Source organism: Onthophagus taurus, chromosome 11 (assembly GCF_036711975.1).
Source record: "Onthophagus taurus isolate NC chromosome 11, IU_Otau_3.0, whole genome shotgun sequence".
Lineage (NCBI taxonomy): Eukaryota > Metazoa > Arthropoda > Insecta > Coleoptera > Scarabaeidae > Onthophagus > Onthophagus taurus.
The window spans coordinates 29711442-29737190 of NC_091976.1; the positions used below are offsets into that span (position 1 = coordinate 29711442).

Genomic DNA, 25749 nt, shown 5'->3' on the forward strand with positions numbered 1-25749 from the left:
AATTAAAAAATTAAGTCTTCTAATGCGATTATGGACAATGACACAACAAGCTAAACACAAGCAAACTAAAGCATACTTAACATCGTCACAAATCGAAGGAATGTGCTTTTAACGTCAGCTATAAAATGGCAGTTAAATTTTGCTAATTACTTATATTCTCGCGAAAGTATTAATCAGGAGAGTCCACAAGGACACTACCAGAATTTGAGCAGTGGAATTCAACACGTGGATTTTACACACTAATATTTATCACACTCAATTAGACAATGTGTTAACTTGTTGTAAGTTGAACTTGAATGGCATAAAATGGCACATATTACTTTTTAACCAATTTAATCCGCATTAAAAAGAATGAACTGAATGAACACACTTCCTTCTTTTTTTGATTCTACTGTCGTTGGGTTTATCTATGTTTTCTATATTCTAAGTCGGTTCTTAGACGTATGATGCAAATCGGACTTATCTTTATCCTTTAAAACAAACAGTATTTTAGGTCTTTTGGTATTCTGCATTTTTTCTAAGATAAGTTACAACTTTACCTACCAGACAGCATGAAAATCTCTGAAAACGATGAAACGTCGCTTATTCAAGTGATGTATAACGTGGTCCATTTTTTAATCTATTTAACAACTTTTGCTAAAATTCATCAACTATAATTCAGCACTTGCCGTTCTCGCTTAAACTGTCAACCATCAGTTTTCAGTTTGATATCCGCAAGAGAAGTTCAGGTGCGGTGGTGGCGGTTAACGTCGTTAGATGTTTAACCTCATTTTGCGAGCCGGTCTTTCTGAGAAAGACGAAGTGGTGCACCTTTCGCGCGACTGCGCATCAAGATCGGCCCGCATCTTCTTCTCCTCCTAAAAGTAATTTCAACTTTGTGCACACATCATTATCCCGCGTAGCGGATGCAAATTTGCACGGGAACGGGTAGTTAACCCATCGGGGAAGGTTGTCATGGTAGTCAAACTTGAAAGTTCGTCTTGGATACTTTTCGTGACGCGTCATACTTCCCTAGTTTCCTTTGATCCTTCTTGTAATCATTAAAAAGTTTTTTTTTGCTATAATCAAAACAATTTTAAATTAGGAGTCTATTAAAGTAAATTAGATAGTTTAGTTGGATTAATTTACGATCGGATGAACTCAAGGAGGAGGTCGAAATACTCGAAATCAGTTCGGTCACGAACCACCAAAGTGCTTCGCTGTATTTACACTCCACCGATTCCGAAGTGTCGATTACCCGAAGGTCTTCAAATAATCCCAAACGGATGGTTCGTCGACAGTTGGGGTATGCTGGAGATTGTTTAGAGGAAGGTTATTCCACGGTACAAATGAAAAAAAACTCTCTAACACCATCCTTGAATGTAGAGAGAGAAAAAAGGTGGGCCTAAAGGAAAACGAATATTTCAGCGCATTTTTTCAACGGTCCCCCCATCAGTCATGTTGATCCCATCAGGCGGCTTTCAAGATGCGAAATCCTCGGCTTCCGAATTTCACCTGACGCCGGAAATTTTTCAACCGGCCGACCTCCAAAGAAAAAGGAACGATAAATCACTTATCGGACGTGGACCGATCGGAGCCGGTGCTGCGGCAAATCGTGCTGAAACTGGAGGCGCGGGTCAAGTTAAGCGCCGTTATCGCCCCCGAAACGTAATAACTCGAGGGTGGCCCGCCCCGGGGACAAAGCCGAGGCGGCAGTAAATAAATAAAACCGGCTCCACCCCACTCAAGTGTTCCAGAGCGTAAGGGAACGTTAAGGACAAATATCGTTGGAGATAAGGTGGAAATGTCAAAAGGACGACGTCTCTAGGGGGTTGAATATTGTTGCGGGAGACATGGGAGCAGGACTAAGTGGGTGGGGTCGTTCCTCGAACGTACCGCATTAACAGGAGCCAGCTTCCTTCCTACTGACATCTATAAATTCTCCCTCCGAAACGATGTACAACTCCTTGAATGATGTGGGTGTGTGATTGTAGTTCTAACCGCAAGCCATCCTATAACCTTTAAAATTACATGTTCTTTTTCAACTACAATGTGTTAATTAATTATCGTACTCGACGTCATCATTGCAAGTATGCAACCAATATCACAGTACAAATCATACAATACGCGATTTGCGTATTACAATACTCATACTGTGGTTGCATACTTGCAACATAGCTATATGGACTATGGTTGATTTTATAATGTTACTTGTTTTCTTTCTGGAAAAACTAATTACACTGATCGACAAGGATTTTGCCACACGGATTTATTATAAAACAGAAAAAAAAAATTTTCTGGCACCTATAAATTTGGTGTGACAGCCACCTATGATTTTACTGTATTTTCCGCTAATATTACTGTACGTGGTATCGAATTGCATCAAGAAGTGTATTAATCATCCTAACAGTTTTTGCTACGTATGTGATGAAATGAGTTTCAAACGCCAGCGACAAAATTTCACTGAACTGGTGAAGCAGTGTTATCGTGATTATTATGATTCATCAAGATAAGTATTGGGCACCTCATATATGCTGTACGACATGCGTAAAGAATCTTACAGGTTGGGCAAAATTAACGCCATTTATGGCTTTCGGAAAACCCATGATTTGGACAACCTGTAGATCACGTATCTGATTGCTACTTTGCTTGACTAATATAAATGTAACGAATATGGCGTCAAACCTGCATCACGACCTTTTCGCCATAGTGCTGATTTACCTGTACCTGCAAAGCCAAATCAGACAAAGATGAAATTCATGATCCAATCTAGTAAGAAACCTCATTTCGTAACTCAAGCTTATCTTAACGATTTTGTTTCTGAAAAAAAGTCTGAAATACATATTAGGATCCAGATTGACAGAATGGAATTTGCTTCATCCGGATTATTATTATTATTGCTGCCGGGTTGGGTGGAGCGGCCCCTCTCGTATACGATCTATTGTAACTTCAATAACTTCCGGATAGTCTCACTCTTCGATAGCTACTCCTATTCATCGTCGTTGTCGGTCATCATCGTTCCTTCGTCCTTCTTCCTTCAGCTACACTCAGGATTACAAATTACAAACAAACAATAATAGGACGTGCGGGGTTCCATCCAATCATAAAGGATGGTGCTGGTGTGTATTCCAGACAGGACGTCGCGCCTTTATTTCCACATTAATGTAAAATAAAGGCGCGACGTCCTGTCTAGAACGCACTATCTTTTTTAGCCCTCCAAAAGTTTAGGGCAAATGTAAGTCCTTGATGAACCTTTGTGTTGCCCTGAGGTCTTGAATCTTTATGTTGGTACGTGTCAAGAGAGTTTTATTTTTCGCCCAATCATCCCTGCTTCTAAATATGAAGCTTCTTATATTATTACGGAATTAAATATTACGGCTGCTTGAAATTGTATTCTGTCGCTGCAAGGTCCGTTTTAATTTCAAACAGGTGATTTAGAGATGGGTCCTTGAGGATTTCGAGGTGTCCTCTGAGGTTACCCTGCATCAACTTGAGTGAAGAAACTGTTTTCAGTGCTAAGGTATTTGAAGCTGCCTCCTTTTGTACATATAAATGGAGTGGTGTGAGACCGAGCAGGGCTTCCAAAGCAGTCGTCGGACAAGATCTCATTGCACCCGTTGTATTAAGTCATGCTAACCGTTGGATTTGTGCCAGCTGTTGTTGTGCTGTCTTATGTTTTGTTTTTGGCCACCAAACCAATGAGGCGTAGGCGACCATGGGTCTGATTATTGCTGCTATTATCAGTTTGAGACCCTAGTTCCTTCCTAGGAGCCTACAGCAGATCTGGTTTGCCTTGATCAGTGTGAGTTCCAGTCTAGTTTACTGTCTAGTATTACTCCTAGGTATTTAACTTCTGCTTTGACTATTTAGATTTTATTTGGATTGATGCTGAACCCATTGCTTCTACACCAAGTACTGGTGAGTAGTAGTGGTTACCAGGTCATCAGCATACCCCTGAATCTTGAATTCATTTTTTGTTAGGGTGTTCATCAAGTCATCAACTACCATGTATTATTGTAGAGGTGATAGCATTCCTCCTTGAGGACATGCAATTGCCTCCTCTAAAGTGCTTGTCAAAGCATGGAGAGCAGTAATTGTTGATTTTGCTTTCTGGTAAGCATATTGGCTAGGGTGGAGTGGATTAATGACAAGCACGCCATTCCTAAGGTATTGATCAATTACCTTTTCCATCCCTTTGAGGAAAAATGAAGTTTGGCTAGTGAACCACCTTTAGGTATTAAGACCACCTTTACTTTCCTCCAGAGTGTGGGTATAGTAGCTAGCTATATATAGGAATATTATTATTGAGAGTCTCCTCCAGGCGATTTTAGGTGCTTGAAATTAGAAATAGCGCACCTTACTCTGTTGGGTGTAAAAATGGTCCCAGCTATGCTGCGAACCCTACCTGATGGACGGGTTATGTCCATTACTTCAGGGTCGGCTTCTGCGTGGGGGCAGACTTTTGAGGAAGGGAAGTGTGTACTCAGTAAGAGCTCCTACGATTCCTTAGCATCCTCAGTGTATTTACCGTCTTGTTTGCATAGGTGGCCTAGATCAGTGTTGTGATCTTTTGCCAAGATCTTATGCAGACGAGCAACTGTAAGCTTATTGTCTATGCCTTCACAGAAGTTACACCAGGTTTTTCTTTTTTTTTTCTTCATCCGAATACTAAGGTGTGTCTTTTTCGTAGCCGCGATGAAGAACTAACAAAATATATCGCACAAGAAGAAAACTTGCTAGATATTAAATTTGAACCACAAGATTGGCGCTTATTTATAGATGTGTCAAAAGCCAGTTTAAAAACTGTACTCTTGCAAAATGGAAATAGATTACCCTTTGAAATTAGTACTAGAAAAAATTCAGTATAATGTTGACTTCAAAGTTACTGCTTCACTTCTCGGATTGCAGCTGGGTTTTACAAAGTATTGTTGCTTTTTAAGTGAGTGGGACAGCAGAGATCGAAACAATCATTATAGCAAGAAAGACTGGCCAAAGGGCGGGTGCCTCACTCTTTGGAATAAAAACCCTCTTATCGAGCCCACCAGAGTATTGCTGCCACCACTACATATAATATAAAACTAGGCCTAATACAAAATTTTGTCACAGCCATGGATCGCAACAGTTCAAGTTTTATGTACTTGAAAGAAAAATTTCCTAAAGTTAGTGACGTTAAAATAAAGGATGGAATTTTCGTCGGACCTCACATCAGGATATTGTTCAAAGATAACATATACGAAGAAAAATGGAGTCTGTTAGAGAAATCTGTTTGGAAAAGTTTTAAAAATGTCGTGAATAATTTTTTGCGCAACCAAAGAGCAACTCACTACAAAGATCTGATAGAAGATCTGATCAAGGATTGGGTTGTAATATGTCACTAAAAATTTACTTTTTATACTCACACCTCGACTTCTTTCCCGAGAACCTAGGAGACATTAGCGACGAACATAGAGAAAGAGGTTCCATTGGGATATTTTCAGCATGGAAAAACAATACCAAGGCAAATGGAGTCCAAGTATGTTGGGAGATTTTTGTTGGACGCTTACAATAGACTAGCCTCAGCTGTTTTCCACCTTAAGGAGTCTAAATAAAGTCAAAAATGCCAAAAAAGTGCATGTAACAACTAAAAGTTCATTGTTGTCAATTGCAGTTACATAGAGTTGGGCTGCCAACGAGGACATCCTTTATGTAACGATCACATGGTCGTTCCAAAGTTTTCATTAAAATGAGGAAAAGCTAATTGGTAACTAAAACACTAACACTAGACCTAGAAAGTTTCGGATTAAACCGTACGTCTTCAGCCGCACGACTAAACTCAAATGTTTGAATTCGAATCTAAATTCGTAGATATTAAGCGATTTAGTATCTAATTAACACCAAATAATATTATGCATGATTGATCACAATGTTTTGAAATGTTCTTGTTCATTAGTAAATCTAATTTACCGTTAAAGTAGAGCGTTAATAACCTGTTTGGTGTCGTAGTAAAGTCTCACGGGGATATCAGCCGTTATCAGTCGTAACACGATGCTTCGAAGCGATGCATATAATTGCCAAACTACTCCAGAGTGATATCGGTAGACGAAATCTGGGTCGCACAAAGAGCGCTGCAATCAAACTGTGCACGTACGCGGGGATGCTCTGTATGGGCCAAATGAGTTCCTTTGAGTCCCCGGATTAAAGTGGGGCAACACATATGAAAATTACATATCCTAATCGTAAAGTTCTTTTTTTCTCTCGTTTAATTCTTCTCGGCCTATTACAACGAGTCGTGTTATTGTTTACGTGTTCCATAGTATTAGCATACATTTACATTTCCGACTGCGTTGTGTTTACGTCCATAAAGAGAATGTTGGCAGTCCCCAGAGCAATTGCTAGAATTACGGCAGTTTAAGGCCATACTGTCTTTGTTGGTTAATTGGTAGTTTACATGCTAAGGGTGTAAGGGTGGAACAATAACGACGTTAATTTCGATTGATTTAACATCCACTATAACTAAGTTAAACATAAAATCTAATAAACGAGGAGAATCGATTTAACAAGTATTCTTCTTTAAAGCGCAATTTTCCGTTGCACATTTCTGAGAAGTTGTATTCTATCGACACGTAATGCTAAATCGAACCATTGGCAAAGTAAAACGTTTCCGATCGATCCAACGAGTGAAGGACAATGGAAATATAGTTTCCATAGAGATTTCTTGGGGCGTATCGTAACGTTAAGTAAACGTTTATGTGAACTGCGCTGTATCAAAGAACGATTTCCATATAGAGCAAACTCGAAAAGAAGTTCAAAACTTGACATAATTTACTACATCGATCGTTATCGTTCTGCGAATAGAATTAAATTCGGAGCTTCACGTAGAGTACCAACGTAAATTAATGAATAGTCATAACTGGGATGCACGAGATGATCCTTACCAATTATTCCGCACTAATTGCCAGTGTAAATCTCCGTCGTCGTACAAAAGAGATGACGCCCTAATCCGGAGGGATTGTTTATGAAGCTCATTTTTAGAGGACGTTTTTTTATTCCGTTATCGCGGTACAATGGCTCTGTTATTAAATGGTTACCACGAAAATCCAATTATTTATAAGGGTCTCCTAAATAAATGCACTAAATTAATTGAAAAATGTATGGAAAATATTATAGTCACTCCAAATCTGTTCAAGGGAGAAGTGGTGTTTGTCCAGGACGTTGACGTCCTCTCTATTGACGTTAAATCGATTAAGAGTCCTACATCGACAGGTAATTAATAATCACAATAAAGGGATCGTGATTTTAATATCTCTTTGGCACTAACAAGTTGGATTAAATTTTAGTGATTAAGTGTAAAAATTTATGCGACTCTTCAAACGGCTAAAATCCGAATGTTGTGTTAGTTTTATTTTTAGTGCAATAAAAATATACAACAATTTAGTACTGAATAACTATTTAAAACTAGAACTAACACTAGACCTAGAACTAGAAACATTCGAGTTTAGCCGAACGTCTCTTAAGACGGCTAAACCCGGATGTTTCTAGTTCTTGGTCTAGTGTTAGTTCTAGTTTTAGTATAATTTACTAAATAAACTAACACTGGCACTAGAACTACCACTTGATCTAGAACTAGAAACATTCGAGTTTAGCCGAACGTCTCTTAAGACGGCTAAACCCGGATGTTTCTAGTTCTTGGTCTAGTGTTAGTTCTAGTTTTAGTATAATTTACTAAATAAACTAACACTGGCACTAGAACTACCACTTGATCTAGAACTAGAAACATTCGAGTTTAGCCGAACGTCTCTTAAGACGGCTAAACCCGGATGTTTCTAGTTCTTAGTCTAGTGTTAGTTCTAGTTTTAGTATTATTTACTAAATAACCTAACACTAGCACTAAAACTAACACTTGATCTAGAACTAGAAACATTCGAGTTTAGCCGAACTTCTCTTAAGACGGCTAAACCCGGATGTTTCTAGTTCTTGGTCTAGTATTAGTCCTAGTTTTAGTGTTATTTAGTGAATAAACTAACACTAGCACTAAAACTAACACCAGACCTAGAACTAGAAACATTCGAGATTAGCCGAACGTCTCTTAAGACGGCTAAACTCGGATGTTTCTAGTTCTTGGTCTAGTGTTAGTTCTAGTTTTAGTATTATTTAGTAAATAACCTAACACTAGCACTAAAACTAACACTTGATCTAGAACTAGAAACATTCGAGTTTAGCCGAACTTCTCTTAAGACGGCTAAACCCGGATGTTTCTAGTTCTTGGTCTAGTATTAGTCCTAGTTTTAGTGTTATTTAGTGAATAAACTAACACTAGCACTAAAACTAACACCAGACCTAGAACTAGAAACATTCGAGTTTAGCCGAACGTCTTTTAAGACGGCTAAACCCGGATGTTTCTAGTTCTAGGTCTGGTGTTAGTTCTAGTTTTAGTATTATTTAGTAAATAACCTAACATTAGCACTAAAACTAACACTTGATCTAGAACTAGAAACATTCGAGTTTAGCCGAACTTCTCTTAAGACGGCTAAACCCGGATGTTTCTAGTTCTTGGTCTAGTGTTAGTTCTAGTTTTAGTATAATTTACTAAATAAACTAACACTGGCACTAGAACTACCACTTGATCTAGAACTAGAAACATTCGAGTTTAGCCGAACGTCTCTTAAGACGGCTAAACCCGGATGTTTCTAGTTCTTAGTCTAGTGTTAGTTCTAGTTTTAGTATTATTTACTAAATAACCTAACACTAGCACTAAAACTAACACTTGATCTAGAACTAGAAACATTCGAGTTTAGCCGAACTTCTCTTAAGACGGCTAAACCCGGATGTTTCTAGTTCTTGGTCTAGTGTTAGTTCTAGTTTTAGTATAATTTACTAAATAAACTAACACTGGCACTAGAACTACCACTTGATCTAGAACTAGAAACATTCGAGTTTAGCCGAACTTCTCTTAAGACGGCTAAACCCGAATGTTTTTAGTTCTTGGTCTAGTGTTAGTTCTAGTTTTAGTATTATTTACTAAATAACCTAACATTAGCACTAAAACTAACACTTGATCTAGAACTAGAAACATTCGAGTTTAGCCGAACGTCTCTTAAGACGGCTAAACCCGGATGTTTTTAGTTCTTGGTCTAGTGTTAGTTCTTGTTTTAGTATTATTTACTAAATAACCTAACACTAGCATTAAAACCAACACTTGATCTAGAACTAGAAACATTCGAGTTTAGCCGAACGTCTCTTAAGACGGCTAAACCCGGATGTTTCTAGTTCTTGGTCTAGTGTTAGTTCTAGTTTTAGTATAATTTACTAAATAAACTAACACTGGCACTAGAACTACCACTTGATCTAGAACTAGAAACATTCGAGTTTAGCCGAACGTCTCTTAAGACGGCTAAACCCGGATGTTTCTAGTTCTTAGTCTAGTGTTAGTTCTAGTTTTAGTATTATTTACTAAATAACCTAACACTAGCACTAAAACTAACACTTGATCTAGAACTAGAAACATTCGAGTTTAGCCGAACTTCTCTTAAGACGGCTAAACCCGGATGTTTCTAGTTCTTGGTCTAGTATTAGTCCTAGTTTTAGTGTTATTTAGTGAATAAACTAACACTAGCACTAAAACTAACACCAGACCTAGAACTAGAAACATTCGAGATTAGCCGAACGTCTCTTAAGACGGCTAAACCCGGATGTTTCTAGTTCTTGGTGTAGTGTTAGTTCTAGTTTTAGTATTATTTAGTAAATAACCTAACACTAGCACTAAAACTAACACTTGATCTAGAACTAGAAACATTCGAGTTTAGCCGAACGTCTCTTAAGACGGCTAAACCCGGATGTTTTTAGTTCTTGGTCTAGTGTTAGTTCTAGTTTTAGTATTATTTACTAAATAACCTAACACTGGCACTAAAACCAACACTTGATCTAGAACTAGAAACATTCGAGTTTAGCCGAACTTCTCTTAAGACGGCTAAACCCGGATGTTTCTAGTTCTTGGTCGTGTTAGTTCTAGTTTTAGTATAATTTACTAAATAAACTAACACTGGCACTAGAACTACCACTTGATCTAGAACTAGAAACATACGAGTTTAGCCGAACGTCTCTTAAGACGGCTAAACCCGGATGTTTCTAGTTCTTAGTCTAGTGTTAGTTCTAGTTTTAGTATTATTTACTAAATAACCTAACACTAGCACTAAAACTAACACTTGATCTAGAACTAGAAACATTCGAGTTTAGCCGAACTTCTCTTAAGACGGCTAAACCCGGATGTTTCTAGTTCTTGGTCTAGTATTAGTCCTAGTTTTAGTGTTATTTAGTGAATAAACTAACACTAGCACTAAAACTAACACCAGACCTAGAACTAGAAACATTCGAGTTTAGCCGAACGTCTCTTAAGACGGCTAAACCCGGATGTTTCTAGTTCTTGGTCTAGTGTTAGTTCTAGTTTTAGTATTATTTACTAAATAACCTAACATTAGCACTAAAACTAACACTTGATCTAGAACTAGAAACATTCGAGTTTAGCCGAACGTCTCTTAAGACGGCTAAACCCGGACGTTTCTAGTTCTTGGTCTAGTGTTGGTTCTACTTTTAGTTCAAGAAAAACGTAGTAACGGTTTTACTATGGAGTGTTTCCATGTGTCTGGAAAGGTACCGGACTCAATACCACAGTTAAGTATGTGAGCTATATACTTAATTAACGAATTAAAACAATACTTCCAAAGAGTGAGCCCCAAACCATCAGATCCAACAGCTTCACTAGACACAGATGTAAATTTTGACAATATATCCACTTCCGTGACACGTTCAAAGAACTCATTCCCGAACTCACGTTGACGTCTCGCGTACGAATCAAGAAGCTGTTGATTTATAGAAGGTCTATCTTTAATAATGAAATGTTCATTAATAGTGTCAGGATTGCTAAAATGAACGGGATCTTATTGGCCCGATTATTTTGCCTTAACCTGCTCACAGCGCTATCCCTCAATATTGCTCTATTTGTTTCATTGCGAAGGGTTCTGTAGTAATCATGAGCAATCTCATTACGCGTAACACGATATCTCTTCAAAGCAGAATCTTGCAAGCGCATCATACATATTATATTGTATGTGAGCTAAGGTGATGGCCGTCTTCTTGAAGTGAAGAACTCCTTCAACAGCGCATGCTTATCCAACAACGACAACAGATTGCAGTTAAGAAAATACAACTTTTCATCCACCGAGCACATGTCATACATCATATACCAAGGGACTGAGTACAAGTCACTCAAAAACTGCTCCTCATCAAATTTAGCCAAGCATCTCGCCCTCTCGATAAACGGTATAATGAAAATCTCCATAATGATCAGAGACATCGCTGAAGTCTACGAGGGTATCAGTCTTCACCATAGACAGATCATTGACAATTATCAGATCCAACAATGTCGAAGAGTCACTCCCAATTTGATGCAAGTTCACCGTGTATAACATCTCCAAAAAAGACGTTGTCTGTTTATCCTCCAAAGCAAGACAATTAATATTGAAATCACCCGTGCAGACAAGGTAGTCATAGTCAAAGCTTATATTGGTGATGCAAGTCTCGAACTCATCCATAAATATTTCAAAGTTCCCCCTGGGAGGTCCATAAACTACTCCAACTGGAAATTTGACATCTTGCGCAGCAAGCCATAGGTATTCAATATGATCATTGGAAAGTGCTTTTAATACATTTATTTGAATATCTCTCCGTACGAAGAAAGCCACACCACCTCTCCCCCGGATGATCTATCCTGGTGCCATAATTTATGGGAATCCAAGGCAAACAAAGAATCCGATATACCTGATGATAGCCACGTTAGGAGACGATGGGTTCAGCTCCACAAATATCTTCAATAAACAACGAATTGTGCAATATGTCTCCCGCTGAGTACCACTTATCGCCAATGATCAGTGTCAAACAATGGATCTTTGAGTTGACGTCCTTCTGCATAACCTCAAATCTAGTCTTAAATATCATACTCTTCTCTGCACTATCTTCCGGGGTTAGGTCTCTATCCAGAACTATTCTGTCTGTGTTACCCTTGAGTTTGTACGCGTTCTTAAGAACTTCATTCCGAAAAGGTAACGACGAGAATCTGACGACGATTTATCTTTCGCTTTATCTATTCTGTGAGCCTGTATAATGTCTTTATCAGCAACGTCTACCTCCAACGTACGCTATTTCGCCGTCTTAAAAGACACACGGCTAAATCCAAATATTTCCACTTCTAGGTCTAGTTTTAGTGTTATTTAGTGAATAAACTAACACTAGCACTAAAACTAACACTTAATCTAGAACTAGAAACATTCGAGTTTAGCCGAATATCTCTTACGACGGCTAAACCCGGATGTTTCTAGTTCTAGGTCCAGTGTTGGTTCTACTTTTAGTTCAAGAGAAATATACAACGATTTTGCGTTAAATAACAGTTAAAACTAGAACTAACACTAGACCTAGAAGCAGAAAGCTTCAACCAAGAACTAGAAACATCCGGGTTTAGCCATCTTAAGAGACGTTCGGCTAAACTCGAATGTGTCTGCTTCTAGGTCTAGTGTTGGTTCTAGTTTTATGGGTTATTTAGTGAATAAACTAACATTACCACTAAAACTAACACTTGACCTAGAACTAGAAACATTCGGGTTTAGCCGAACGTCTCTTAAGACGGCTAAACCCGGATGTTTCTAGTTCTTGGTCTAGTGTTAGTTCTAGTTTTAGTGTTATTTAGTGAATAAACTAACACTAGCACTAAAACTAACACTTGACCTAGAACTAGAAACATTCGGGTTTAGCCGAACGTCTCTTAAGACGGCTAAACCCGGATGTTTCTAGTTCTTGGTCCAGTGTTGGTTCTACTTTTAGTTCAAGAGAAATATACAACGATTTAGCGTTGAGTAACAGTTAAAACTACAGCTAACACTAGACCTAGAAGCTGAATGTTTCTAGGTCTTATTTCTGCTTCTAGGTCTAGTGTTAGTTCTAGTTTTAGTGTTATTTAGTGAATAAACTAACACTAGCACTAGAACTAACACTTGACCTAGAACTAGAAACATTCGGGTTTAGCCGAATGTCTCTTAAGACGGCTAAAGCTGGATATTTCTAGTTCTAGGTCTAGTTTTAGTTCTAGTTTTAGTGTTATTAAGTGTACAAACTAACACTTCTAAAACATTCTGGTTTAGCCATCTTAAGAGATGCCCTCCAAGAGAGACAGTTAGCTGTACTTTCCAATTTCTACTCCATTTGTGGATTTTGTTAACTGCTACTTGAAGTTTTAAAATGACTTGTATTTGGGCTATCAAAAACAGTGACATAATCCACAAAATTAATTCAACATGTACGAGTTGTTAAGCTCTTGTATACGCTTTTATTTTCCAAATCTTTATAGTTGATTAAAATTTGTTGATACATTAAATATTAAAATTGATATTTTAATAAAATGAAACGATTCAATATCTAATTAAAATCGAATAATATTATGCGTGATGGAATGTTAGTGATTGAGAGTAAAAATTTACGCACTACGATTGTGGAAATTGAAGTTGCGATTTCCATGGAATGCAATAACATGAATACCTCCGCAAATATTGCCGCCGATTTCGCCCTTTAGGAATTCAATAAAGTTTGTCGAACGTCTGCCAAAGTTACGATCGGCTTCCAATCTTCACGATCGCAAAATCAATATTGGTCCTCGTCTATTAAGGCATTTGTCTTTTCTGGCAAATCTTAGATTGATGTTTATTCATGAAAACTCCATTCCAATAATAGAATCGGAATAGGTACTAGATATGTTATCCGTTTTAATAATTTTTTTTTTTGAAATTTTTTACGGAAAAGAGATAATTGCTAACATTACCGTAGATGGTAATAGCTGGGCTTAGCTTAGTGCTAGAATTAGGTCGGGATTCGCATAAAATGGCTTTAGCAAGCTTTTTTATGTTGGATGTAATGTGTTTTGGGGAGCTGTTATGGGATTATTACTGTTGTTGAGTTTGTGGTTTAAAATTTATGATAAACAAGTTTTTGTTTTTATCTCAAATGAATTAACTTTCCAAACGGCAATATCCCCGAAGCTAGTTGAAATTCGTTTCCAGATCTCTCTAGTCGCACTAATTTGTATTAATTTTCGCGGCGTCACATAAAATCCGAACAACGGGACATAAATTTCTCTGAAATCCGCTGTGGGTGGAATACATATGGCTCGTAATGTAAACCTGCCGCACTTCGCAAGCAGCGATTTGGCGCATTTTAGCTGCGTTAGGTGTATTAAAATTTTCCGCATCTCTGTTAAACTTGCGTTGACATCGGCGTCAACTGCAACCAGAACCAGAGAATTTCGTCCGGTAATCCCCGAACGGGAGTGACGCATGAATCCCGGCAATCTGTCAATAGCAGCGTATCGAGCGTTTCGTATGAATATGTTATTAGGATTAAAGCGAACGTTGATGTGGAGCAAATTCGAATGCAAACGCACCGAGATGTAATAATTTTTAACATTTTTAGAAGAAAAAATAACCATTGTTAAATAAGAAATAAAACGGAATCGTTTACTCGTTAAAACTTGAAAACTTACACTCATTACTTCAAGTTGTAGCGGAAAGAATTCGCAACAAGCCATGAAACGAACCCTTCACAGCTTAGAAGATGGGAATTTTCTCGCTGTGACAATGGGGGTGCTACCCTTTTCCCAATTACCCCACCTTCTCCAAATCGACTTCACTTTAGATGCTGCTTTCACTCGAGGGAAGTCAGCAGATAATTACTTTGCGATAGCTGTTCGGTATTGTTAGAAAATTAAAAATTAAATTGCGAAAAGTTTTCACCTTCGACATCATTTCGTTATTTTCGTCAGTGTAACGGAATTGCAATCTCAGGTTAGAATCCGGTTTCATATGGAATTTCATATTTCCTCCCGAGGGGGCTTAGGAGAGGTTTCCATGAATACAGAGTAGACGGAAAAGAGTCGGAATTTGGTCAAAAAACAACCGGACATCCATCAAGAATCACTTCTAACCATCTCGTTATTTCACCTCCATTTTATTATAATCACTCAATTTTGCCATATAATAATTAGAATTAATACTTAGAATTATTGACTACTTATGTATTTCATTTGCGCCAGCAATTCTATTGCTCAGCGTTATTGTAATCACGCGTCGATGGCCAAAGTGTAACTTAACGCTTCCGAAGGCCAAAGTGTAACTTAACACTTCCGATGGCCAAAGTGTAACTTAACACTTCCGATGGCGAGGTGCATTGGACTTTACTTGAACTCGATAATGTAATAAAACTGTTTAATTGGCAACTTATACAATAACAATAATTTATGTAACTTTGAATATTAAAATATGTCCATCACACGTGCGTTTGACACTAATTTAGAGTACGGCAACTTAAATACGTTGATTAATGTTTATGTTTATAACGAGAGATACTCCGAGTTACGCAGTTTCAAACGATGTTATATCGCGTTATAATATTGCGTTAGTTAGTTACTCGTGGTAATTAGCATTAATATTATTTATGTGTAGCAGCTCAAAAACCGAATGCTAATCAAGTTCCTTTAGCGCAAAACATCAGTTAACTTATTTATGTACATAAACGGTCGAGGATTATCTAAAGGGATATTTTCAAACCGACAAGGGAGTTCGATAAAACGCCTCATTTACAATTCATATCGCGCCGGTTCTCGTTCGCGAATAATTAAATCGCATAAGCACCAATTACGACCTATTTTCTTCTCCGTCCTTCCCTTACCGAGCCGGACCGAACTCCTTCGTGGAAGCAATTAAAAATTGCAAATGACCTCTCAAAGAGCCGCGTCCCCTTCCCCACTTTCAGTTCAAACACCGCGCGTTCCGGAACGATTTTGCCTTGCAACGGCGAGTTGGCGAAAGAAGATGAGGGCATCACTTCACCGGTAAACGATGCCTTCGTAGCCTAATTCTGTTTTAATTGCGCCTGACACTCTATCCTAAACGAACTAGAAAATTTGATAATTACAACGTTAGACCTAAGTAGGAAGAAAATTGTTGACACATTATTTTGATTGAAGAACTTTATACGAAAATAATTTTGTGTTTGTTTATGTTAAATGTTGATGGATTTATCCTAAAAATTGATTTTAAATGATTCAGCTTCTAAACGTGTGTCGGTTAGAAGTGGAAAGAAACTGGAAGAGTTTTCCTTTTATTTGATGATTTGATGGCCGATCAAAAGTGCACCATGACTTTACGGACACACTGTATCTTCTGCGTTCTAATTGCTGACCTTCAGCTTTTACGGTTTATCCAGCTCCCTGATGCCCAAATAGTTGTTTGGCGTCCATAGGATTTTCTTTCGGTTGATTGCCAATGCATGGTTTTTTTTTTGGGATTCCCTCATTACCCTCATACTTCAATTGTTCTCTGCGATTTTCGAAAACTAGAAACTTCTGAGGGTTATGCCCCATAACCCGGAAGTTTCTAGTTTTAGTTTTATTTCAAACATTTTAGTTTTTTGACATGTGTGTCACATTGTTTTATTTATACACAATGTCCGTAAAGTTATGCTGCACTTTTGACCGGTCACAGAAAACCAACAAATCACGATAAAAGAAAACCTCTCCTAGTTTTATACTTATTCAGTGCACCATGACTTTACGGACATACTATATAATGTATAAATTCGGTTTAGAAGACGCTAATTCTGTCATCTGTTGAACTAGAAACTTTTGAGTGTTAAAATTTATTAAAAAATTCTATAAGGAATATTTGTTTAAAATTAAGAAAGCAATAATTTTTATTAACACCATTTTTTGATTTTTCAATATTTTTTAAATTTCCCACTGAAGAGTACGGTAAATAACTTATTGCATCTCGAAGCGTATCGTTTTTATCGAAAAATGTTTTTAATAATTTTTATTTGTGAGATCATTTAAAATCAACTTTTTAACTAAAAAATTCTAAATCTCCGCTAGGTGACGCTGTATACTGGTATAAAAATGATATTTTTGGGGTTATCTCAAGAATTATTCATTTTATCAAAAAATGTTTTCAGAAATATTTACTTAGAATTGAAAAACCAATAATTTTTATTAACACCATTTTTTGATTTTTCAATATTTTTTAAATTTCCCACTGAACAGTACGTTAAATAACTTATTGCATCTCGAAGCGTATCGTTTTTATCGAAAAATGTTTTTAATAATTTTTATTTATGAAATCATTTAAAATCAACTTTATAACTAAAAAATTCTATATCTCCACTAGGTGGCGCTGTACACTGGTATAAAAACGATATTTTTGGGGTTATCTCAAGAGTTATTAATTTTATCAAAAAATGTTTCCAGAATTATTTATTTAGAATTAAGAAAGCAATAATTTTTATTAACACGATTTTTCCATTTTTCAATATTTTTTAAATTTCCCACTGAAGAGTACGTTAAAAGTAAGTTGTTGCATCTCGAAGCGTATCGTTTTTATCGAAAAATGTTTTTAATAATTTTTATTTATAAAATCATTTCAAATCAACTTTTTAACTAAAAAATTCTAAATCTCCACTAGATGGCGCTCTAAACTGGTATAAAAATGACATTTTTGGGGTTATCTCAAGAATTATTAATTTTATCAAAAAATGTTACCAGAATTATTTATTTAGAATTAAGAAAGCAATAATTTTTATTAACACCATTTTTCGATATTTCAAAATTTTTTAAATTTCCCACTGAACAGTACGTTAAAAGTAACTTGTGAATCTCGAAGCGTATCGTTTTTATCGAAAAATGTTTTAAATAATTTTTATTTATAAAATCATTTAAAATCAACTTTTTAACTAAAAAATTCTAAATCTCGACTAGGTGGCGCAGTACACTGCTATAAAAATAATATTTTTGGGGTTATCTCAAGAATTATTCATTTTATCAAAAAATATTTTCAGAAATATTTACTTAGAATTGAAAAACCAATAATTTTTATTAACACCATTTTTTGATTTTTCAATATTTTTTAAATTTCCCACTGAACAGTACGTTAAATAATTTATTGCATCTCGAAGCGTATCGTTTTTATCGAAAAATGTTTTTAATAATTTTTATTTATGAGATCATTTAAAATCAACTTTTTAACTAAAAAATTCTAAATCTCCACTAGATGGCGTTGTACACTGGTATAAAAACGATATTTTTGAGGTTATCTCAAGAATTATTAATTTTATCAAAAAATGTTTCCAGAATTATTTATTTAGAATTAAGAAAGCAATAATTTTTATTAACACGATTTTTCGATTTTTCAATATTTTTTAAATTTCCCACTGAAGAGTACGTTAAATAACTTATTGCATCTCGAAGCGTATCGTTTTTATCGAAAAATGTTTTTAATAATTTTTATTTATGAAATCATTTAAAATCAAGTTTATAACTAAAAAATTCTAAATCTCCACTAGATGGCGCTCTACACTGGTATAAAAACGATATTTTTGGGGTTATCTCAAGAGTTATTAATTTTATCAAAAAATGTTTCCAGAATTATTTATTTAGAATTAAGAAAGCAATAATTTTTATTAAAAACATTTTTCGATTTTTCAAAATTTTTTAAATTTCCCACTGAAGAGTACGTTAAATAATTTATTGCATCTCGAAGCGTATCGTTTTTATCGAAAAATGTTTTTAATAATTTTTATTTATGAAATCATTTAAAATCAACTTTTTAACTAAAAAATTCTAAATCTCCACTAGATGGCGTCGTACAGTGGTATAAAAACGATATTTTTGAGGTTATCTCAAGAATTATTAATTTTATCAAAAAATGTTTCCAGAATTATTTATTTAGAATTAAGAAAGCAATAATTTTTATTAAAAACATTTTTCGATTTTTCAAAATTTTTTAAATTTCCCACTGAAGAGTACGTTAAATAATTTATTGCATCTCGAAGCGTATCGTTTTTATCGAAAAATGTTTTTAATAATTTTTATTTATGAAATCATTTAAAATCAACTTTTTAACTAAAAAATTTTAAATCTCCACTAGATGGCGCTCTACACTGGTATAAAAACGATATTTTTGGGGTTATCTCAAGAATTGTTAATTTTATCAAAAAATGTTTCCAGAATTATTTATTTAGAATTAAGAAAGCAATAATTTTTATTAACACGATTTTTCGATTTTTCAATATTTTTTAAATTTCCCACTGAAGAGTACGTTAAATAACTTATTGCATCTCGAAGCGTATCGTTTTTATCGAAAAATGTTTTTAATAATTTTTATTTATGAAATCATTTAAAATCAACTTTTTAACTAAAAAATTTTAAATCTCCACTAGATGGCGCTCTACACTGGTATAAAAACGATATTTTTGGGGTTATCTCAAGAATTGTTAATTTTATCAAAAAATGTTTCCAGAATTATTTATTTAGAATTAAGAAAGCAATAATTTTTATTAACACCATTTTTTGATTTTTCAATATTTTTTAAATTTCCCACTGAAGAGTACGTTAAATAACTATATTGCATCTCGAAGCGTATCGTTTTTATCGAAAAATGTTTTTAATAATTTTTATTTATGAAATCATTTAAAATCAACTTTTTAACTAAAAAATTCCAAATCTCCACTAGATGGCGCTCTACACTGGTATAAAAACGATATTTTTGGGGTTATCTCAAGAGTTATTAATTTTATCAAAAAATGTTTCCACAATTATTTATTTAGAATTAAGAAAGCAATAATTTTTATTAACACGATTTTTCGATTTTTCAATATTTTTTAAATTTCCCACTGAAGAGTACGTTAAATAACTTATTGCATCTCGAAGCGTATCGTTTTTATCGAAAAATGTTTTTAATAATTTTTATTTATGAAATCATTTAAAATCAACTTTTTAACTAAAAAATTCCAAATCTCCACTAGATGGCGCTCTACACTGGTATAAAAACGATATTTTTGGGGTTATCTCAAGAGTTATTAATTTTATCAAAAAATGTTTCCACAATTATTTATTTAGAATTAAGAAAGCAATAATTTTTATTAACACGATTTTTCGATTTTTCAATATTTTTTAAATTTCCCACTGAAGAGTACGTTAAATAACTTATTGCATCTCGAAGCGTATCGTTTTTATCGAAAAATGTTTTTAATAATTTTTATTTATGAAATCATTTAAAATCAACTTTTTAACTAAAAAATGCTATATCTCCGCTAGGTGGTGTTGTACACTGGTATAAAAATGATATTTTTGGGGTTATCTCGAGAGTTATTAATTTTATCAAAAAAATTGTTAAGGAATATTTATTTAGAATTAAAAAAGCAATAATTTTTATTAAAAACATTTTTCGATTTTCCAATATTTTTTAAATTTCCCACTGAACAGTACGTTTATTTCAGACTTTTTACCTTTTATCTTATTAATGTTCTCATAATGTTTTAATTGATTCTTATCTTAAAGATTGGATAAGGATCCTATTATTTTACTTGGTGTATTCAAGAAAGTAAAAATAATAAATAAGAAGATTGCCAAAGCTTATAAGTGGTTCCCTATTCTCAAAGTTCTATATGTATGTAGTTTGGGAACAAAGGTATATCCTTCAGGAGGACTTTGTCGGTATTCAGAGCACGTTTCTAGAGCTGATACGGCCCCTAAACCCGGCACACGCTCTCTTAGAAAACTGGGGAGGGCTTCCTTGGCAGACGCCAAACTTGGGTTAATTTATCGTATCGGTTGTGAGCTCTGCAGCACTCCCGTTTAAACAACATCAATGCCACCCCTACGTTAAGCCTCTTATGATTAAAAAAAACTTTCCTATCTCGATTACTATTAATATTTACTGTGAGAATATTAGGTTTAAAAAGTCCACTACAAATATAGTTGTCAGGTTCATAGCAAGCAATATCCGTCGACAACGTCCGTTCGTAAACGCTTTGGCGGTGATGGCGGTGTTAGTGGTGGCGTCAATTAAAGCGAACCGTAGCCGGAGGGTAACGTCGTTCGAAAATACTGCTGCATCGTCCGAAATTCTGCACCCGTAATGATTCTTTGACGCGTTCACTTCTGTGACAATTCGTGGAGATAACGATGCGACCGCAACCAGAGTTTCACGTTGTTCTTTTCACGCGTAACTTTTTCGCATGTTTCGACGTTTACAATCGACCCACATCTACATATACATACTTGAAATGCTAACTGGTGCGCAGTGTGAATAGAAGAGAATGCTTCGGGGATGGCATCTCTCGGGCACGTTGGGATGGGCGGTATTGTTTCAAGTTGACGTGAGCTACATCGTGAATACGTTTCAACTATTCTAGGGATGTGAAGTTTGTATAAATTCGGTTATTTAAATTACCCCGTTGGGAAATCAACTTGGATAGATTAAAAAAAAAGATTTTATTGTAAATTGTGTGGGGCAATTATCTAATGGCTTCGTGCGGTTGGAACATCAATTTAGTATTGGAGATCAATTATTTGAGTGTTTGGCAGATGCCACGTTTATATTCACCCCGATTTATTGCCATGCGCGGTCGTTTATCTTTGCGTTTAAAAATTAATTTCCAATATCACTCGAAGCTTTCTTGTAGGGTAAGGTTTCAATGTTATAGTATTCTAGGTTTGTATAGGTATCGATCGCTTTTTCTGGGTGGCAAAACAACTCAAATCATAAGCTTCGTTTAGCGTTCGGGGTCTGTTCATTACTCGCCATAATGGCCAGCGATTAAGGGTTGTTTATGGGCGATGGCAGTGGGGTCCAAGCTATTTACGTAATCCAGTAGTGATGTCTTTTTATTGTTAGTTGTTGTTTATTATTAACTCATTAGATCGTTATCTAGGGATATCAATTAAAACTTTGTAAACACATTGTAATCTTGTAACATCAAACGAGATACGATCGGTCCAATATTGATCTCGAGCTGTATTCGTTAAATTCCTAACCGAATCGGGTGCTTTTGCAAACTGTTGAATAATTGATGGGGATTGGTAACACAGGTGGATCGAGTACAATATTGTTTTTCAAAAATGAACTAACGGGATATTCGATTTTATATTATTTTATAACTTTACCAGCTAAATCATAGGCAAAATTTTAAATAAAATCCTTCTTCAAACACCACATAAACTACGTTCGTTATCAAATTCGTATACAAGTTTAACTCGGCATGTTTTGTTACAGCTTGTTGGAGGGGAATTCGACATGGAACTAAACTTTGTAATTCAGGATGCGCAGAACATCAGACACATGCTCGAGTTGCTCGACCACTGTCCCCCAAACTTACAGGTAATTTTAACCTATAGTTTACTTAAGGATAATTTGGATGCCTAAGTTTCATACAACTCTATTTTGATAGTTACAGTTTGAATTAATACAAATTAGTATTCAAAATGTATTTGATATTTATATTATTCTAAATTAAGTACTTAAAGCTACTTATGCGCTTAATTAGTACAGGCATGAGTGAGAATTAATCATCTTTATGCAGAAAAATCTTGCTACTATTTTATGCATAAATTTCTTCATTATCTTCAAACTTTTTGCTGAACATTCTAATTCGGAGAGTAGAAATGACTTACTCCGAGATGTCAACTTGAACTTTGACAAAATAACGCAGTGGCTCAGACATATGAAGAGCTTATTGCTAGAACGTGATCTTTTCCTCCTTCTCTTTTTAATATTTATACAAAAAAGTCTTACATTACATTACATTGCATCGACTACATATCGGGTAGGCAGACTAACCAACCTTGCACCGCGACCCTAAGGATCTATTGTACCCCGATAGATATCGTTATCAAATTTAATTATATTAACGAACTTAATTTATTCTTAATTAATTAAGTTTATTGCTACCATATCAGCAATACATTCCACAAACAATTAAATTTTAACAATACTACAATTACATATATCACATTACAATACAATACATTTTATTTCCTATCCTACCCCTCCCCATCTCCTCTCCGCATCTCCCTACGCTGCCTTGTCGCCACCACCTCCCTCATCATCACCTCCTCTCTTAGCTCGTCACACTCCCTCAGTAGGTGCTCCAACGACTCCCACTCCCCCCCACATAGCCTACAACCCCTCTCATCATCTCTCATCCAATACCTATTCGCTCTCTCCTCATTGCCGCATCTGAATCTTGCCACCATCCTCTTCCCCTCCTCATCCCCCTCCACCGACAGGTACTTCGGCAATCCCTCCGTTATTATTTCCTCGTACTTAGGGTTGTACCTGCTCTCCCTTATCTGCCCCCTTCTTTCTTGCCTCTGTACATCTCTATCCCTGCTCTCCAGCTCTTTCCACATCTCAATCCCTTCCCTCCTTCTATCATCTACCGCTTTCACTGAGTACCCCACCCTTCTGAAATATTCCTCTCTCCCTCGTTGCCCGTAACCCCCTTTCCCTGCCTTAATCTCTTTCCAGCACTCCCCCAAAATTTTACATTGAGACCTCCCTTCAACCCTCTCCTCAAAACGTACCGCCCTTTTACCCGCCTCCACTCTTAACTTATCAACCTTCACCTCTTCTCTGACTATGTACTCCGGCATCTCTTTTGCCAACCCCAAAACCCATCTCCAATACCTAGCCTGTACGCCTTCCAACAGCTCTTGCTCTTTCCACCCCCAAAGCTCCGCCCCGTACATCATAACACTTCTAATCAAGCACTCGAATATCATCTTCCTTTTTCCCATATCCCTTCCAAATAATCTCTCTCCCCACCCCCAGACCTGCCCCAATTAATTTATTCTTAACGAACATTAATACCTTGCTCGGCGAAAGGTCATTCAGATCCCTTGAGGAGATAAACTGCGACCCAAAAATCGAGAATCTGATACGGTTAACGGCAGGGCAGTGGCATAAAACATGCTCAACCGTCTCTGCTTCCTCTGCACATAGTCGGCATTCAACATCGTCGGCTAAACCCAACAAGTTGAGGTGCGCTTTTAATCTGAGTTGCCCAGTAAAAACATCCATTAGAACTTTTATGCTACTACGGGCAAGTCCTAAAATATTCCCGGGTTTGACAGTGGCGATGTTAATAAACACCTTAGCATGCCTCATTCCAGGAGAACTGGTACACAGTAGGCGAAGTCTCTCTTCAGTCCACAGTCCAATCCTATATTTGGCCATCGCAAATGATACACCAACTGCTGGTTCCGGCCCCACAAACGCTTCAGCGCTGCCATTTCGTGCTAGCTTATCTGCCGCTTCATTTCCAGCAACCCCAGAGTGACCCGGGACCCAGATCAGAGAGACTCTGTTATCACAACTCAGTGTGTTTAATGTTCTCTTACAATCATTAACCAGAGCCGACACCGTTTTCACGGCTTGCAGCGCCTGGAGAGCGGCTTGACTGTCTGAGAAAATTCGTACTGTCATGTTCTTCACCCCTCTTTCAAGAAGGATTTTAGCACCCATGTCAATAGCAAATACTTCCGCCTGGAATACAGTACAGTACGTACCCAGGCTGTAAGCTTGCTTAATTCGAGGTGTCTGGCAGTATACTCCTGCTCCTAAATGTCTGCCTGAACCAGAGAATTTTCATTTTCGATCCAGGACTGCCGCTCAGGCAGTACAATCTGGTATCGAGCATTAATCACTGATAGTGATACCGCCAAATCTGACGGCATTAATAGCATAGTATCAGTGCTTATAATGTCTTCCGCAGCCCATTGGTAGGACATGTCGGAACAGTTTTGAGCATATTGCTTAAATCTGTAAATGGTTGTTCTAGCCACTTTCTCTATATGCAAATGCAGAGGAGATAGGCCAAGCAGAACCTCCATTGCTAGAGTTGGCGTTGTGCCTATCGCACCAGAGATTGCCAATCCAGCTACTCGTTGAATTCGTGAAAGTTTACTGATAACTGAAGTCTGTCGGACTTTCCTATACCAGGCTGCTGCTCCGTATCAGAAAAGTCTTGCTTAATAACTAATCTGCTATTTTATGCATCAATTTCTTCATTATCTTCAAACTTTTTTCCACTGGGAGCTGAACATACTGTCCATAATAAAGAATCAAAATAGTCTCACACTTCTAATTCTAAGAGTAGAAATGACTTGCTCCGAGATGTCAACTTGAACTTTATTAGAATATGTTAGATAGCAAAGGTTCTAGATTAATGAAATCGTTTTGTTGCATAATCGTGACCAAAAATGGATGTTTTTTATTACTTTCTTCTATAACTTTGTACCACCTTTCTGGTGAATAGATCTGTCATGCGTATTTTCTATACCTTTTCTCTATTGAGACAAAGTCACGATCACCCACTCACTAAAAGTGCTTCTGCTTTTGTCTTAGATTCTTCTACTAAGCTTTTTAATAAGCTTTGCACTACAGGCGCTCTACTTTTATGTAAATTAGACTGTGCTTAGTTCCTGTAATTCCTTCTCATTATTTTCACAACCTACTGTACTGTTAGAAATTTTCAAATTAAAAGCGTCGCAAGTTTTGCAAGTGTCAGATTTAGGTAATTTAAATCCAATATTAAATTCCGTACATGTAAAATCTAGCGATGATCATATTACAGTTTAAATAGGTTCTCTCAAAATTTTCAGACCTACTGTATAGATGGTCTTGAACTGATTGTTATTGGTATCACCTTTTGGTCGATTCACTTGTATACTCTAAATTATGCCTACTTTTTCTTTTCGTTCTCACGTACATGTCAGTGTTTCTGTGCATCCATTGTGTGAGTTGGTACTGTTGCAACTTCACGGCTTCTGCACACTTTGACTAGATCATTAATCACTTCTAATAAACATGTAGTAGATTCGTCCTGAAAATGTAATGCAATAACGTGAAAAAGCTCTTTAACAGG

At 36.3% G+C, this 25749-nt stretch overlaps 2 protein-coding genes across 7 annotated transcripts in view; one reads left to right on the top strand and one right to left on the bottom strand.

The window, feature by feature from the left end:
* Window positions 1-25749, bottom strand: part of LOC111413468 (deoxycytidylate deaminase) — a 314302-nt gene that overhangs the window by 119282 nt on the left and 169271 nt on the right. The window lies entirely within an intron of this gene.
* Window positions 1-25749, top strand: part of LOC111413469 (A kinase anchor protein rugose) — a 391387-nt gene that overhangs the window by 118105 nt on the left and 247533 nt on the right. For all 6 annotated transcript variants that reach the window (XM_071199894.1, XM_071199896.1, XM_071199897.1 and 3 more), the window contains one exon: window positions 22098-22202. In XM_071199894.1, coding sequence (XP_071055995.1) covers window positions 22098-22202 — 105 coding nt within the window. The remainder of the gene's footprint in view (window positions 1-22097; window positions 22203-25749) is intronic.